The sequence below is a fragment of the Rhinatrema bivittatum genome, chromosome 1, assembly GCF_901001135.1.
Source record: "Rhinatrema bivittatum chromosome 1, aRhiBiv1.1, whole genome shotgun sequence".
Taxonomy (NCBI): Eukaryota; Metazoa; Chordata; class Amphibia; order Gymnophiona; family Rhinatrematidae; genus Rhinatrema; species Rhinatrema bivittatum.
Genome location: NC_042615.1, coordinates 499,478,397 through 499,497,048, shown reverse-complemented (window position 1 = coordinate 499,497,048; position 18,652 = coordinate 499,478,397). Strand labels below are relative to the sequence as shown.

Here is an 18,652-nt window from a genome sequence, read left to right as displayed (position 1 = left end):
AAAAAAAAAAAATAGAGGAGAGTTTTATTGAAAAAGAGAAGGAATTTAGGCACAAACCTTCTGCTCACTCAGCCCTAGCCTGTCGCGATCTCCCGGGCCTCCGGAGGGGGTGGAATTTCTTCACCCGGCTGCTTGCTCACATTTTCACGTGCTTTCATGCCGCGTGGGTCGACTTGTGGGGCATGTGGAGAGCCGTCGACACGGCTTAGGCGAGGGTCTCTGCTCCCGGTGTATTCCCAGGGGTGAGGGACCTTCGCGGAGGCCGATTTCGGGGCAGAGCTCTGCTTCTCCGTGATCGCGTGGCTCTTCTAGCGCTCCGGCAGCCAAGAGACAGAGGCCTGGCACGTCCCTGCTCGGCATGGGAGCGGGTGCCGATGCAGATCAGGTCTGGGGGGGTGATGATATCCCTCCTTGTCGGCATTAAGTCCTCAACGACCCCGCGATTCGCAGCCTGACTCGGCCCCACCCTCAATTTTACCACCGGGGGGGGGCCTTAAAGAAACAACACCCCTTTTCATCGCAATTTGTATTGCTGCTGCATAGAGCATATATGGAGGCTGAGGCTGACTTAGATAATCCAGTTGCTCCTCCGGTTAGATTTTTGAGACCTGCTATGGACCTGGGGGGTGCTGGGCCAAGACTTTCTCACACAGCTCCGGTTCCAGAGCTCCCCATGCCCTCGGTGCCTGCGGATCCTGATGGTTGGTTCCGCATCACTTGCTCCGGGGTGTGGACCTGGAAACTCCCCAATGGATCATAGTCACAACAGACGCCAGCCTGACAGGTTGGGGAGCAGTCTGTCAATCTCGGTCCACGCAGGGCCAGTGGTCCCCTATACAAGCCCAGAGGTCCATAAATCATTTGGAAACCAGGGTGGTTTGTTTAGCGCTGCACCAATTTCTGCCACTTGTCCGACACCGAGCGGTCCAGATCCTCTCAGAAAATGCAACCACCGTAGCTTACATAAACCGTCAGGGAGGTACCCGGTGTCGACCGGTAGCCTCCGAAGTGGACCAGTTGATGGCCTGGGCAGAATGCCATCTGTCCCGCATAGCGGCGTCTTATATAGCTAGAGTGGACAACATTCAGGCGGATTTTCTCAGCAGGCAGTGGCTAGACCCCGGAGAATAGGAACTGTCCGAAGAAGCGATGCAGCTTGTAACACGCCGGTGGGGAATCCCTCGGCTGGACTTGATGGCGACTCGCCTAAACGCCAAAGCGGCTCGTTTTTTCAGTCGAAAAAGGGAGCACGGGTCAGAAGGAGTGGATGCTCTGGTACTACCGTGGCCTCTCAACATTCTCCTATACGTGTTTCCTCTATGGCCTTTGGTGGGAAAGGTTCTACGGCGCATAGAATCTCACCGAGGGCCAGTTATTCTGGTGGCTCCAGAGTGGCCGAGAAGGCCGTAGTTTGCGGATCTGATCAACCTAAAGGTAGAAGGTCCTTTATGTCTGAGCCATCTACTGAATCTTCTGCGCCAGAGTCCAGTATTTTTCGAACAGGCGGATCGCTTTTGTCTAGCGGCTTGGCTTATGAGAGGCAGCAATTGAGAAAGAAAGGCTATCCGGAGGCAGTGATTACTACCCTTCTGAGAGCACGAAAGACGTCTATTTCTATTACCTATGTTATTTATTTAAAAAATTTTCTCTACCGTCGTTAAGTTAAATACCATCACCACAGTTTACAGAAGGGCACGATAAAGAGAAATATGGGTGGTATAGATGGTAACAATTTAAAATAATAAACTAGGTGTGTAAGTTAAACCTGATTGTTAGAGTGTGGAAAGTGTTTGATTCCTGGTGTAGTGGGTTGAAGGTGTCCCCACGGCAGGCCACGATAGTTCACATTCTTGCCTTCCTTCAGGACGGCTTGAAGAAAAGCTTGGCGTATAGTTCACTCTGAGTCCAGGTAGTGATGTTAGGCTGCTTAAGAGGTAAGATTGCGGGGTCCTCTATCGCGGGTCATCCGGATGTTGTTCGTTTTTTGAGGGGAGGTAAACATTTGCACCCGCCGGTGCAGGCCGTTTGTCCTTCATGGAGTCTGAATTTGGTGCTCCATGGACTTTGTGGTTCTCCGTTTGAGCCTATCAAGCGGGCCACGTTGAAGGATTTAACTCTTAAAACGTTTTTTCTCGTGGCTATCTGTTCGGCTAGACGCATCTCCGAACTCCAGGCTTTGTCATGTAGGGAGCCATTCTTACGAATTTCGGACTCTGGAGTCTCGCTTCGGACTGTGCCTTCTTTTCTGCCAAAGGTGGTCTCGGCGTTTCATGTCAACCAATCTGTGGAGTTACCAGCTTTTCCAGAGGTGGATAAGAGTTCACCTCAGGGACAGGATATGCGGAGGTTGGACGTTCGACTGATTCTTCTGCGGTATTTGGAGGTGACTAATTCTTTTCAGCCGTCTGATCATCTCTTTGTCTTATGGAGCAGTCCAAAGAAAGGATGTAAGACTTCTAAGACCACCATTGCCCGATGGCTAAAGGATGCTATTGCTTCAACGTACATTTGTCACGGGCGTCCGGTACCAGATGGGCTTAAGGCTCATTCTATCAGATCGCAAGCAGAGTCATGGGCCGAGAGCCAATGTGTTTCACATCAAGAAATCTGCAGGGCTGCTACTTGGAAATCGTTGCACACTTTGCTAGGCACTACCGACTAGATGTCCGGGCCCCGGATGTCGATTCCTTTGACAGCAGTGTGCTTCGAGCGGGACTCTCTGGGTCCCACCCCGTTTAGGGCAGCTTGGGTATATCCCAGCAGTCTGGACTGATCCTGGTACGTACAGGGAAAGGAAAATTGGTTCTTACCTGCTAATTTTCGTTCCTGTAGTACCAAGGTTCAGTCCAGACGCCCGCCCAGAGAGGATTTGTCCAGGAGAGTCCGCTCAGTTGTTTTCTATTTGCAGATCTTGGCGCTTTGACAGTTTTGTACGCGTACTTATACATAGTTTTTGCTGTTTCTTGTTTATAAAAAAAAATAATACATAACTGAAAGTAATAGGGCAGTTTGCTTTACTTGATCTAGTCATTGGTTTTTACATTCATTCTGCTTTGATATTGATTATACTGAAGGATCGCAGGTGGCACACGGTCTATCTAGGGTGTGCTTTTCTGCTTTTCTCTGACTCCATCTGCTGGAAGGAAGACACAACCCAGCAGTCTGGACTGATCCTTGGTACTACAGGACTGAAAATTAGCAGGTAAGAACCAATTTCCTTTGCTGCAAATCAGCCAGTGAGTGGGGTGGAAAGGGGTTAATGGAAAGAGGGTGTGCTCAGGAGTCATGGTGCCCAGAGGCTTATCAGTTTCTGTGCGGAGGGGAGGGGGGGGCTCTGTGAATTGGTTAATATACCAGTATTGCGTGCTTTTCCCTTGCAGTTCCAGATAAGGAACCAGAGAATGTGGGCATTGAGGTGCTGAACCGCAGTGCCATTAAGGTCACTTGGTCTCCCTTGCCTAAGAAGCACATCCATGGACATCTTGGTGGTTACAAGGTGAGTGATTGGAAACTTCAAAAAAAAAATGCAGAGAATCTAGGAAACTGAAAATACATTTTACTGTGAAACAGGAATGGCACGACCTGGCCTTCCATCTTTTTTTTTTTATCTCCCCTCCTTAGGTATCTTACTGGATCGAACCTAGAACCGGGGCCCATGGCAAGTCAAACTTGCATTCTCACAGAATCAAGCCTGATATCTTCATTGTCCATGGGGACCAGCACCATGCCACTATCCAGGGCCTGGAGCCATTCAGCCACTACTCCCTTGAGGTCCGGGTCTTTAACGGCAAGGGGGATGGACCTCCCAGCCCAGCCAAGTCCTTCCGCACTCCTGAAGGAGGTGAGAACCCCCTTCTCCTTTCATCAGTTGGACTCATGATTGGGATTTGGAGTGTTGCAGCCACTGACATGACCATCAGGAAGCATGTGTGGGAGACTTTTAGGAGGAGCCCTGAAAGCAGCACATTTAGAGTTCATGGAAGGGTCATTGGATGGCTCACCAGCATTGTTCTTTTCGCTAGGGCATCTACGGACTTGTAGTTCTTGACTTTTTGCCAGAGACAGAATAGCTGTAAAACCAAGATTTCCTAGCATGTAGCCAGATGGTCTCAGGACCAATGGGTTATACTCCCCTGCCAGCAGATGGAGACGGAGTAAGATTTCAAAGCTGATGTCACTCTACATAAAAACAAGATTGGTTCCCTGTACGTACCCGGATCAGTCCAGACTCCTGGGTCCTCACCGTGATAAGACAAGGCTACTCTTTAGGTTTTGCACGTCGCCTTCGGGACCTGTTTCTGATCTCTCCATGCAGTTATGAAGAGAAGCGGAGGGCAGTACAAGACATGTTGCAGCGCCTTCTTCAGCTAGGTGCCATTGTGCCAGTTCCTCCAGCAGAACGAAGAAAAGGGCATTATTCCATTTACTTCGTAGTACCCAAGAAAGAGGGGGCCTTCCGGCCCATTCTAGATTTGAAGCAAATAAACAGATGCCTTCTAGTGCCCCGTTTTTGCATGGAGACTCTACGGTCCGTTATTAACATGTCTTTACCGCCCTCCGCTTCTCTTCATAACCGCATGGAGAGATCAGAAATTGGTCCCAAAGGCGATGTGCAAAATCTAAAGCATAGCCTTTTCTTATCACGGTGGGGAGGACTCAGGAGTCTGGACTGATCCGTGGTACTACAGGAACAAAAATTATCAGGTAAGAACTAATTTTCCTTCAGCCTCTCTCTGAGAACCTTGAGCCATCTGGGTCACCCTATACTAGTGGATGACTTCAATAAGATAATACCTGCAGCAGTAGGGATATAAACAGCCTCCCACCAATACAAAATGTAACAAGAGATCAGCATGTAACGGGAGGTTGTGACTTACTAGCTGTGGGCGCTAATTCCTTCCCGTGATGTAAAGTGGGGAAGTGTTTACATGGTTTCTTTTTCCTTTTCAGTGCCTGGGGAGCCGGCCTTCTTGAACCTGGAGCTGGTCTCAGACACGTCATTGACTCTGCTCTGGGGCGAACCCCGCAAGCCCAACGGCCACATCACAGGCTACTTCCTCCAGTACCAGCCCAGTAAGTTCACGTTCAAAGGGTGTGGGGTTGCTGGGCCTGGTCCATTGAGTACATTGGAATTCAGGCCTATCATTCTTGTCAGGGAAAACCAAAGAATACAAATCCCCAAGTGCACTGAAATGCCTCCTGACTAATGGCCAGTTGTTTGAGCAGTCTTCTTTTGCATTTGGTGTGTTATTTCCTCCCTCACTGCAGCTCCTGAATATCAGATGTGTCACTTCCTCCCTGCTAGGCCTCATTTCATCTCCTCTCTGCTGCATGTCTTGTAAAGGGATTACCAGAAATGGACCAGGACATTTCCCAGAGAACTAAAACACACATCAAAAACGTAAATTATTTTTTTATATTAATTTTTTAGCTCCTCTTTTGGCACCAGGGAAGACCTCCCTTTCTCCCTTCTTCCAGAGATGGGTGAGCCAGATGAGCAGGCAGTCCTCACAAAAAACAAACTTTTCAACCTATATATTTTTTATTTTCTCTAAAGACAAGCGGGGTCACCAATTCACACAAGTTGGTCACATGACTGCGCTCAGCACCAAATGGACAACTATTCCAGAGCTTTCTGAAAGGACCTCAAGGCCCTTACTGCACAAGCATAGGATTTCTTGCATTGCTTCACCTCTGCAGTTCCCCTCAGTTGCTTTTTTCCCACCAGTGATGTCAGACATCAAAGAGCTTTTCCCCCAGCTGTTTGGCTATTTTTTGCCTTACTTCTTTCTTGTGCTCAGAATCTCTTTTGGCTTCAAGGTTAGGATTTTTGTCACTTTTTCGTTGTCAGCCAAGCCAGCACGCAGAATTTTTTTCTTCTCTCCTTTCCAGTAGTTAAGCAGTCTCTTTAGCTACTTTTTTTAACTTTTCGATCATCTGTAGTTAAAATTATTTTTTAATTTCATTTTGCTGCATTGTGCTCCTCAAGTCTTTAGAGAAGCAGACCAACAGCTTCAAATTCCCTGTACATACCCGGATCAGCCCAGGCTGCTGGGTTATGCCTTCCTTCCAGCAGATGGAGACAGAGAAAAACTTGAAGGACACCCCTGTAAGTAGGATGCGCCACCTACAGCCCCTTCAGTATTTCTCTGTCTCCAGCAGATGAAGGTGGCAGAACCTGCAGTCCTGGCTAATTGACTCTAAACAAGAAAAAAAAAAAGAGTGGCAGTCACAGGAGTCCTTTAAATTTGTTTGGCTGAAACAAAGTTTCAAAAAAAAAAAAAAAAAGAGCCGGGCCTCCCGAGGAGCAGAGTCATTTCTCCTCGGTGGTAGGCCTGCCGTGTGCTTTGCCCTTCACTCCAGTGTACCAGGAGCAGCAGCCAGTGAGTGACTGGGGGGGGGGGATTTACCGGTGGGCTGGTCCCTCCCCCCCGGCCCAGAGACAACCGCGGGTTGTGCTCTGGTGAGGCCAACGCGAATTAAAAAAGAAAATAGAATTGGAACGCATTGTTTTTTGCAGCTGCGCTGCTCTTATTCAGCCTTCCGGGCTCTGGGGTTTATTTTCGCAGCCTCCCCTCCTTGTTAGGGAAGCAGACCAACAGCTTCAAAATATGCCCCAGGTGTAAATAAAAGATGTCCATTACAACTGTTTGAAAATGTCTGAGATGAGGCCCTAGTGCTTCTGGTTGCAGTATTTGAGCAAGAATGTTGCCCCAAGCAGTTTGGGCTTGGAAGGTCAGGCTGAAGCCTTATCTTGCTGAGAAGGAAAAGTTAGCTCTGTGAAACTGGTGCTGAATGCTCAGTACATGATGGACTAGGGAAACATGGAAACATATGAACGTGACAGCAAAAAAAGAACATACAACCTATCTAGTCTGCCCATCCTGCCAACTAAATCAGCCTTACAATCCATGCTTTTTTGAATTCAGATACTGCTCTTCTCCCAGGACGGTAGTCCTCACATATGGGTGACATCATCAGATGGAGCCCTGTCACAGAATACTTTTGTCAAAGTTTCTAGAACTTTGATTGGCACACTGAGCATGCCCAGCATGTCACTAACCCTGTAGCCACCAGGAATCCCTCTTCATTCTCTTTTTTTCCACGCAGCAGTTGCTTCGCGGTTAGGAGCTCTGTGTGAATTTACCTCACACTTTTCCTCACAGAAAAACTCGAAGTTTATCTTCTCCTTATACCCTAAACCGGGTCCCCCATCGCACTTTGTATCCTCCGACATTTGTTAAGTTTTTTCCCCGTGTTTCTGGTCAGCTCCGTCAAAATACCTACTGGTGCCCGACGGTCACTGACTGTGCGTCCGCCCCCTTTTCGATGGCGACCGGGTTTAGAAAATACCCTGAGTGTCCAAGGACCTTGTACTTAATGGACCCGCACAGTGTGTGCGTTTTGTGCTTAGGACACTCGCATGATGTTCGTCGGTGCCCGAGTTGTGCACAAATGACTCCCAAAGGCCACCGGACTCGACTGGATAAGATGGAGCATTTGTTTGCTTCCAAAACCTCTGCTCCATAGACTCCAGTCCATGTTCCGCCGGCCGGAGAGGGCCCATCACTTCTAAGATGCCTCGCAAGGAGTATGGTGGAGCGGGTGTCACCGACACCTTCAAAGGCATCAGCATCATCATCCTCGGTGCTGGGGAAAGACTGGACTGAGCACCGTGGGAAGCACCGACGCGGGTCTCCACCTAGTGCCGGCACTGATACCACAGTGGCATCGGAATCCATCGAGCCACCTGCGAAAAAAGCCCGGAGGGAGGAGCACCCATACTCCTCCAGACCCGAGGCCCCAAGGCGTTCCCCACCAATACTGGTGCCAGATTCTGAACCTCCACAGACCCCTGTGGAGTTTTCAGTTACGCCTAGCCTGCCGCCTACCCCAGCTGCCGAGCCATCCATGCCGGCTTTACGGGAGGAATTGGACCACATGGTCCAAGAGGCAGTGCAGAATGCCCTTCGGACATTCCAGTTGCCACCGGTGTTGGCCCCCATACCGACATCGGATTTGGCACCCTTGATGTTTGCACCGCTCCTTGAGCGCCTAAATACGCTTATCGATGCCTTTCCGACTCTGCTCATGCCACCGAGCACGCTGGCATCGAGTTGGCCATCGAGGCCTCCATCGATACCGATTCCTATATCGGGTTCCTCGGAGGAGGAAGAGGCAGTTTCCGGCCCAATCCCCACAAAGGATCCACCGAGGCCGGAACCCATGCCAAGGCCATTGGGGATCTCGGTGCCTAAACACACCGCTTCGGTGCCCTCGATGCCACCACAATCAATATCCATCGATGCCTTTTCGCCCTCGAGGCTTAGGCATCTCTCCTTCTTCGGGAGGTCCACTGGGGAAAGGTGAAACTCCCTATAATCCATGGGTAGATGTCTCCTCAGATGATTCCTCTCAGACTTCTGAGTACTTTCTCTCAGATCCTTCACCCCCGGAAGAAAGGCGACGCTCACCTCCAGAGGACCTCTCCTTTGCCAGTTTCGTCAAGATGATGTCTGAAACTATACCTTTTCCTCTGCTAATGGAGGAAGATGCGCGCCATAACATGTTGGAGATCTTACAATTTGTAGGTGCTCCAAAGGAAATAATGGCAGTAGCAGTGCACAATATTCTTCTTGAACTCTTGCACCGAATGTGGGAGCACCCAAGTATTGTACCTTCAGTCAATAAAAAGGCAGATGGTACATACTTGGTGCAACAAGCCCCAGGATTTCAAAAAAGCTAGTTGCCCCACCATTCTGTTGTGGTGGAGTCAGCTCAAAAGAAGGCTAAACAAATACGTCCACATTCCTCTATACCTCCTGGTAAGGAACAGAAGACATTGGACGCAGAGTATTTCAAGGGTCCATGCTGATAGCACGTATAGCTGCCTATCAATTATACATGACCCAATATAATAGGAATCTATGGAAGCAAGTCCAAGATTTCTCAGACACTTTACCACATCGTACAAAAAGGATTGGAAGCAAGAAAACATGAGGGCAGAGCTGCTTATGACTCTTTTGAAACAGCATCTAGAGTCTCTGCAGTGGTCATCAGTGCTAGACGCCAGGCCTGGCTCAAGACCTGACCTCCGCCCAGAGGTACAGGATAAACTTGCGGATCTCCCCTGTACAGGAGATAACCTATTCGGGGATAAAATCCAAGACACAGTAGCTCAGTTAAAGATCACAATGAGACTCTGCATCAACTGTCAACTATCACCCCAGATATTCCCTCAGCAGCGCGAAGAGGCTCACGTAAGGATATTAGAAGGCAGTATTACCGGCCACACAGATATTATCCCCCTGCAGCCAGGGCTCGGCCATTTCAAACCTCTCATAGATGGCATTCACGCCAAGTAAAACCTGCAAGAGCGCAGCCCACTCCGCAAACTACTTCTGCGTCTGGATTTTGACTTCTTTCCAGAGAGCAGCAGCCACCCCACGTTAATATCAAAACCAAATATACCAGTAGGAGGCCACCTCTGTCACTTCGCAACCAATTGGCATCCAATCACGACGGGCCAGTGGGTACTATCCATCATAACCCATGGCTATCGTCTAAATTTTTCTGCTGTACCCCCGGATTCCCCACCCATTCCAGCGTGGATCCAGGATGATCACAGAGTACTTCTCGCGTCAGAGATCTCGACCCTTCTGTCTGCCAGAGCCATGGAACTAGTTCCTTCCACTCAGAGGGCAAGAGGGTTCTACTCCCATACCTTTTAATCACCAAAAAGACCGGTAGCCTACGACCCATTCTGGAACTTCGTGCCTTAAACAAATTTCTTCGTGCCACCACGAAATATCGTGGAAGTGCTGTTAGCGCCAGCGATGCCTTCCCCAGTGGCAGTACAAACTGCCCCGATGTTCCGGGAAGAAGTGACTAATTTAGTCCAGCAGGCAGTCGTTGAGGCGATGAAGACTTTGCAGCCTCCGACACCGCCACCGGTGTGTACTGTGCCACCGGCATCGGCATCGACTAAGGAGCCATCGATGTTTCAGCCTTTGCTGACTAGAATCGATGCCTTACTACAGGTTTTCCCACCAGCACCAACGGCACCGACTTCATCGTCTCAACAATCGATGTCGATTCCCCTGTCGATGACTCCGGCCACTATGGCTCTCAGATCATCGGGGGATGACAGAGAAGACTCCAATTTCACCCCAGGACCATCGGGGCTCCATCGGGCTCAATCCCCTCGAAAACACTCGATGCCTTTCCAAGAATCATCGATGACTATTCACTCAGGTCCATCGGGGGACTTAAGACATCGAATTACATCGATGTCACCGATGCAACTCGATTCCCCATCGATGCCTTCTCATCCAGCAGTATCAAAACACATTCCCACGAAGGCTGCATTCAAATCCAAGCATCATGTCCATCCTGAAGACATTGAGGCTTCTTCTCATACTCTCTACACACCTTGGAAGGATGTGGAAACTGACTCTGATTCAGATGAACTTCAGTCAGAGCCCTCTCCACCGGAGGAGAGAAAGAAGTCCCCTCCTGAGGACCTGTCATTTACCAATTTTATTAAAGAAATGGCAGACACTATCCCATCTGAACTAGTCTCTGAGGAGGACACTAGACATAAGGCTCTAGAAGTCCTACAATTTGTGGATGCGCCCAAGGAAATCATGGCTATTCCAATACATCAAGTTCTCCTGGAATTGCAGCAGCGAATGTGGGAACATCCTTGCTCCATCTCTGCAGTCAACCAAAGGACAGATACCACATATCTCGTCCAACAAGCTCCAGGATTCCAAAAATCCCAACTACCTCACCATTCGGTAGTGGTCGAATCCGCTCAAAAGAAAGCTAGGAAGCAAAAGCCTCATTCCTCTGTTCCACCTGGGAAAGAACAACGTTTCTTAGATATTTTGGGCAAGAAAATATATCAAGGTTCCATGCTGGTATCACGTATCGCTGCATACCAATTGTATATGACGCAGTACCAGCGGAATTTATGGAAGCATGTACAGGATATTGTGGAAAATCTCCTTCAACACCAGTCACCTTTAACCACATTAGTGGAAAAGGGATTAGAATCGGGAAAATATGAGGTGAGGGCAGCCTATGATGTTTTTGAGACATCATCACGTTTATCTGCCACTGCAATAAATGCAAGAAGATGGGCCTGGCTTAAGGCGTCTGACCTTCGACAGGAGGTCCAGGAATGGCTTGCAGATCTCCCTTGCGTGGGAGACCATCTTTTCGGGGAAAAGATTCAGGTGACGGTTTCTCAGCTGAAAGACCATCACGAGACTCTCCGTCAACTATCCAGATTACCATCTGATCTAACATCTACGCTAAGACGCCCATCACGCAGAGACTCGAGGAGACCTTTTTACAGACCAAGAAGGTACTACCCTCCTTCATCTTCTACACGTGCCTACCGTCCCCCTCAGAGAGGACGTTCTCGTCAACCGAAGCAGCAAAAGACCCAGCCACCTCCTCAAACTGGGCTAGCGGCAGGCTTTTGAACCGTGCCTAGAAAACAGCAGCCTTCTTCTCAACCCCATGCACTTCTTACCAGTAGGGGGTCAACTTCATTACTTCCAACACTAATGGAGTCTCATTACAAAAGACCAATGGGTATTGGCCATACTAAATCGGGGATATCGTCTAAAATTCACTATGATACCCCCCAAATTCTTCCCCCATTCCACTTTGGTCAAACATTCTCATGACATCTCATCTTCAACTAGAACTCTCTACTTTGCTGACTGCCAGGGCTATCAAACCAGTTCCCCGGTCTCAGCAAGGAAAGGGGTTCTACTCCCGCTATTTCCTCATTCCAAAGAAAACGGGGGGCCTTCACCCTATTTTAGACCTCCGAAATCTCAACAAATTTCTACAAAAAGAAAAATTTCGGATGGTATCTCTAGGAACCATCCTTCCATTACTTCAAAAGGGAGATTGGCTCTGTTCTCTAGACCTTCAAGACACTTACGCTCACATACCAATTGCCACCCAACATCGCAAATACCTACGATTTGTAGTGGGAAAGAAACATTACCAGTACCGTGTCCTGCCATTCGGACTGGCTTCGGCTCCTCGAGTCTTCACAAAATGCCTAGCAGTAGTAGCTGCACATTTAAGAAAAAACAGCATTCATGTTTTTCCATACCTAGATGATTGGCTAATCAGAAGCCCATCCAGACAGGGTGCTCTCTCTGCTCTGGAAACCACAATAACTCTACTACACTCTCTGGGATTTCTCATCAACTATCCAAAATCCCACCTCCAACCGTCTCAACTCCTCACATTCATTGGAGCAGACCTCGACACCACAGTGGCGAAGGCTTCCCTTCCAGATGAACGTGCAAAACATTTGGCATATCTAGCAAACAGTATTATTCATCACCAGTTTGCATCTGCCCATCAAATTCTAGTACTACTAGGCCACATGGCTTCCACAGTACATGTCACTCCTATGGCAAAGTTAGCCATGAGAAGAACTCAATGGACTCTAAAATCTCAATGGATACAAGCCATCCAACCACTATCATCCATAATTCAAATCACCAATCAGTTACGTCTCTCGCTCCACTGGTGGACGAATCACGCAGCATTGAAAGCTGGTCTCCCATTCCAACCGGCAAATCTGCAAGTCATCTTGACTACAGATGCCTCCAACCTGGGATGGGGAGCTCACGTCAACAACCTTCAAACACAAGGGACGTGGACTCCACTCGAAAAGAAATATCAAATAAACTTCTTGGAGCTGCGAGCAATGAGATATGCTCTTTATGCCTTCAAAGACTGCCTCTCAAACAACACTGCTGATACAAACCGACAACACAGTGGCAATGTGGTACATAAACAAACAAGGTGGCCCGGGCTCTTATCTCCTCTGCCTAGAAGCGGTGCAGATTTGGGCTTGGGCTCTACAGCATTCCATACACCTCCGAGCCACTTATCTAGCGGGCATCAAAAATATCCTAGCGGACAATCTCAGTCGACATTTCAATCCCCACGAATGGTCATTGGACCCACGTGTAGCGAGCAAAATCTTTCAACGCTGGGGTCACCCAACCATAGACCTCTTTGTGTCCACACTGAACCACAAAGTGGAAAGGTTCTGCTCCCTCCACGGACGTCGACAAGCATTTCCCAGGGACGCATTTGCTCGCCCCTGGAACACAGGTCTTCTATATGCATATCCTCCCATACCGCTCATAGCGAAGACTCTCGTGAAGCTACAACAGGACAGAGGAACAATGAGCCTCATAGCCCCATACTGGCCTCGACAAGTATGGTTCCCCATACTCCTCGACCTCTCGATCTCACAACCAATCCGCCTGGGCACAGAGCCCACTCTCATCACTCAGAATCAGGGCAAGTTGCGTCATCCCAACCTGCAAACTCTTGCCCTCACAGCTTGGATGTTGAAAGCTTAATTCTGCAACCACTTAATCTTTCAGCGCAAGTCTCTAAAGTTCTAGTAGCGTCACGAAAACCTTCCACACGTAAATCCTACCAGTTTAAATGGACTAGGTTTACCAATTGGTGCACAAAAAGGGATATAGAACCTTTCTCCTGCCCCACTTCTTCTTTGCTAGATTACCTATACTACCTGCCAGATTCTGGACTCCAGACATCCTCAGTACGGGTTCACCTAAGCGCCATAGCGGCATACCACAAGGGAATAGGGGATGTACCAATAACAGCACAACCCCTAGGGAGTCGATTTATGAGAGGCTTACTTCACCTTAAGCCTCCCATACGACCACCGGTCACTGAATGGGACCTAAATTTAGTACTAACAAGGCTCATGCACTCACCGTTCGAGCCTCTGCAATCTTGTGAAGAAAAATTCCTTGCATGGAAAGTACTTTTCTTAGTAGCCATTACATCGGCTAGAAGGGTCAGTGAGTTACAAGCCCTCGTCACTTACTCGCCCTACACAAGGCTCTTGAATGACAGAGTAGTCCTTCGCACTCACCCAAAATTCTTACCAAAAATAGTAACAGAATTTCACATTAATCAGTCAATTGTCTTGCCTATTTTCTTTCCAAGACCTCACTCTCACCAAGGAGAGAGAGTCTTACACACATTAGACTGCAAACGTGCATTAGCTTTTTATCTGAACCGCATGGCAGCCCATAGGAAATCTTTCGACAAAAATAGACCAGGAGTAGCGGTAGGAAAACAGACTCTCTCCAACTAGCTAGCAGACTGTATCGCATTCTGTTATCAAGTAGCAAATGTCCCTCTCCAGGGGCGAGTAAAAGCACACTCGGTAAGAGCCATGTCCACATCAGTAGCACACTGTCGTTCAGTGCCCATTCTAGACATTTGTAAAGCTGCAACATGGACTTCTCTTCACACCTTTGCAGCTCATTACTGTTTGGACAAAGAAGGACGACAAGATGCCGCCTATGGACAATCTGTCTTAAAGAACTTATTTTCTGTATAACTCCAACTCCTTCCACTTCCATCCTGCTGTGTTTTCAGGCTGCCTCATTCTTTCCAGCAGTACACCAGTTGTTGTGCTCGTTGCACATGTTGTATGCTGTTGGTACAATATAAGAATGACTCAGCCTGTAGCTTGCTAATCACCCATATGTGAGGACTATCATCCTTTTTGTCCTGGGATAAAGCAATATTGCTTACCTTGTAATAGCTGTTATCCCAGGACAGCAGGATGTAGTCCTCACAGAACCCACCCGCCACCCCGCGGAGTTGGGTCCGATACGTTTTATTATTTTATCTTTTTAGTTCACGCATATTGCTACAAATGAGACTGAAGGGAGACCCCTGTGGCTGAGAATATCATGGCATGCTGGGCATGCTCAGTGGGCCCACAGTGCCAGCCAAATGTTTCTAGAAACTCTTGTCAGACGTTTTTCCGTGAGGGGGCTCCATCAATGATGTCACCCATATGTAAGGACTACATCCTGCTTTCCTGGGATAACACCTATTACAAGGTAAGCAATATTGCTTTCTCACAAAAAGACTGCAGAAAATCAGTATTTCTGGACAAGTCCTAAATTAGATAAAATCCTTTTTACATAATAAGAATTGAAAATGAGACCTCAATATGGAGAACTATCAAAACCGATGTGCCACGAGGATCCATTTTATCTGTGACCCTGTTCAATATCTATTTAATACCACTATACTTATTATTAGCAGGTCTAGGCCTTCACTATCTACTATATGCGGACGATGCCCGATTCTTCTTTCCCATTGACAGTTCAATAATGCACACATTTACATTTCTAGAAATTTACCTAAATACAATAAACTGCTGGTTATTTGATAATAGACTAACACTGAATATAGATAAAACAGAAATAGTTTATATCACTCGGAAAACAGTATCAGAGCAATTTCCCACTTTTAAATTTGGTTCACACAAAATTCAAATTTTCAGTCTTGCTCGTGATCTTGGAGCACTCTTGGACAGTAAGTCAGCAATGCAGGTTACAATAATCTCTGGTTACTTAAGGGTTTGAAACCATTATTAGAGTTTGAGGACTTCAGAACTGTATTAAAGATACTTTTTTTCTCAAATATAAACTACTGCAGTTCTTAAAACCCTGCCTAGATGTCCCCAGCACACAGTTAAAAGAAGATAATTCAGAGAAAATACAAACATTTATCAACTCTGACTTATGTATCTGGTGTGTAACTTCCTCCTTGACAGACCCCATTTTCTCTCCTCCTCTTTGTACTTCTTATGTAGTCCCATTTCTTCTCATCCAGTAGCACTTCCTGTGTAGTCAGCATGACGCTCCCTACCCATTTCCTCCTTTTTGCACTTCCTGTGTAGTCAATATGTCATTTCCTCCCTACTTGGCCCCATTTCCTCTCCTTCCTGCTGCACTTCCTCTGTATCTGTCAGGTTGCGGCCTCTCCCAGGTCTGATTTCTTCTCTGTTTTTCTGTGCATCCTGTATAATGAACGTGTCACTTCCCTTTGTATGCTGCCAGTGTGTCACTTCCTTCCCATTGCACTTCCTATGTGGCTGGCATGCTACTTCCTCCCTGTTGGGCCTCATTTCTTGACTCCTCTGCTGTGCTTCCTCAATAGCAAACTTGTCAATTTCTCCTTGCTGTTCATGCATAGCTGGCAAGTTGCTTCTTGTCTAGCTGGTGTGTCACTTTTCTCTTGTTGTTCTTCCTGTGCTGTCTGTGTGGCAACTTCTTTCCTGCTCTTCTCCAGTTCTGTCTTTTTTTTATTCCAGTAAACAAGACCCATGCGGGGTTCCTGACCAACATCAACCTTTCGGACCCACATAAGTGGAACTTGACTCTGCATGATCTGGACCCCAAGGCCCTGTACAAGTTCTACCTACGGGCCCTGACAGTGGTGGGTGAAGGGATACCCATCATCATCGAGGGCAGCACAGTGCAAGAAGCAGGTATGTTATTGGTCTTAGAAAAGCTCTTACAAGGCTGATGAAAAGCCCTAGTGCTTCAGTCTTTGCCCTTGAGAGCTTATGACCTTGTTTTATTTATAGAGGGAGATGGCTACTAACTAACCAACATCCTAGGTCACCAGGAAAATGTTAAGTCAACCCTGGCTATGAATATTACTACTACTACTACTTAACACTGGCACTTGTCTCCCATGACATATGTACGTCAAAGCAATAGCATCCTTCAACCATCAGGTAATAATAGTCTTGTAAGCCTTACACCCTTTCTTAGGACCGCTCCATAAGACAAAAAGATGATCCGACAATCGAAAAGCATTAATCACCTCCAAGTACCGCAGAAGAGTCCGGCGGACGTCCAGTCTCCTCAGATCCTGAGCCTGAGGAGAATTCCTATCCACATCTGGAAAGGCCGGTAACTCAACGGACTGGTTGACATGAAACGCTGATACCACCTTTGGCAGAAAAGAAGGCACTGTCCGAAGCAAAACCACAGAGTCCGAAATTCGCAAGAACGGTTCTCTGCAGGAAGCGCTTGAAGCTCCGAAACTCGTCTAGCCGAACAGATAGCCATGAGAAACCCTGTCTTGAGTGTTAAATCTTTCAAAGTAGCCCACTTGATAGGCTCAAAAGGAGAACCGCAGAGCCCACTTAGAACCAAATTCAAACGAAGGACATACCGCCCGCACCGGCGGGTGTAAATGTTTGGCTCCCTTCAAAAAACACGCTACATCTGGATGCCCAGCAATGGAGGTACCATCAACCTTACCTCTTAAACATCCTAACGCCGCTACCTGAACCCGGAGCGAGCTATACGCCAATCCTTTCTTTAAGCCTTCCTGCAAGAATGCAAGAATGTGCACAATCGTGGCCTGACACGGGGACACCTTCAACCCACTGCACCAGGAATCAAAAACCTTCCACACCCGAACATAGGTGAGAGAAGTAGAGGTCTTTCGTGCGCGTAGAAGAGTGGTAATCACTGCCTCTGGATAGCCTTTCTTTCTTAATTGTCTCCTCTCATAAGCCAAGCTGCTACACAAAAGCAAGCTGCCTGATCGAAAAATACTGGATCCTGTCGGAGTAAATTCGGTAGATGACCCAGGCGGGTAAAGGAAGGGCCAACAGACGTCGAACCTAAGACATTAGCTTGCCCATTCTCTCCTGAGGCAAGGAAACCTTGCCTACAGATGTGTCGAAATGGGCTCCCAGAAATTCCAACACCTGGGACGGGACCAGTTGGCTCTTGGCGTAATTGACTACCCAGCCTAGTGAATGCAGGCGGTGTAAAACCAACTGATCCACCATCGAGCAGAGCTCTTCCGATTTTGCTCGAATAAGCCAGTCATCCAGATAGGGATGAACTAATATCCCTTCTTACCGAAGGCACGCTGCCACTACCACCATCACCTTGGTGAAGACTCGGTGAGCCGTCGCCAACCCGAATGGTAGGGCGCGAAACTGGTAATGCTCTCCCAAGACCATGAACCGCAGGAACCTCTGATGTTCATGGATTCCTATGTGAAGGTAAGCTTCCGTCAGATCCAAAGAAGCCAAAAACTCGCCTTTGTGGACAGCCGCAGTGACGGATCTCAACGTCTCCATCCAAAACCGAGGGACTTACATCGCTTTATTGACCTTCTTTAAATCCAATATCGGCCGGAATGAGCCCTCCTTCTTGGGGTCTACGAAGTAAATGGAGTATCGATTGGTCCAACGATCGGCCGGTGGCACAGGGACAATCGCTCCCAGAGTCTTTAACCGAGACAGAGTTTGAAGAATCACCTGTTGCTTTACCTGAGACCCGCAAGGAGACACCAGGAATAGATCCCAAAGCGGGCGAGCAAAATCCAACGCGTAACCGCGATTTATGATATCGAGAACCCACTGGTCTGATGTGACCTTGGCCCATTCCTCGCAAAACAGGGAGAGCCGTCCCCCGATCTCTGGAATGGAGGAATGGGCTGGCGCACCTTCATTGGGGAGCTTTGTTGGAGGTGAAACCGAGAGCGGTTCCGTCGCGCTGAGGCGATCTACCATGAAAGGAATGTGCCCAGGCCTGAGAACTTGTCGATGTTTGCCAAGGAAACAGAAACAGCGCTGACCCCGAAAACGACCCGGGGATGCGCCGAAGGGGCAAGACGGCCTGGGCTTGTCTTCAGGGAGCTTGTAAACCTTGTTGTCCTCTTCACATAAACTGAGAGTTATTTTGCGCACGTCATTATTATTTAACACATGAAATGTATGCTTATACTT

At 48.0% G+C, this 18,652-nt stretch overlaps 1 protein-coding gene across 1 annotated transcript in view; it reads left to right on the top strand.

Annotated features, from left to right (window-relative positions):
• Positions 1-18,652, top strand: part of L1CAM (L1 cell adhesion molecule) — a 324,282-nt gene that overhangs the window by 234,754 nt on the left and 70,876 nt on the right. The window contains 4 exon segments of the mRNA XM_029609487.1: positions 3,381-3,496; positions 3,622-3,841; positions 4,951-5,073; positions 16,205-16,381. Coding sequence (XP_029465347.1) covers positions 3,381-3,496; positions 3,622-3,841; positions 4,951-5,073; positions 16,205-16,381 — 636 coding nt within the window.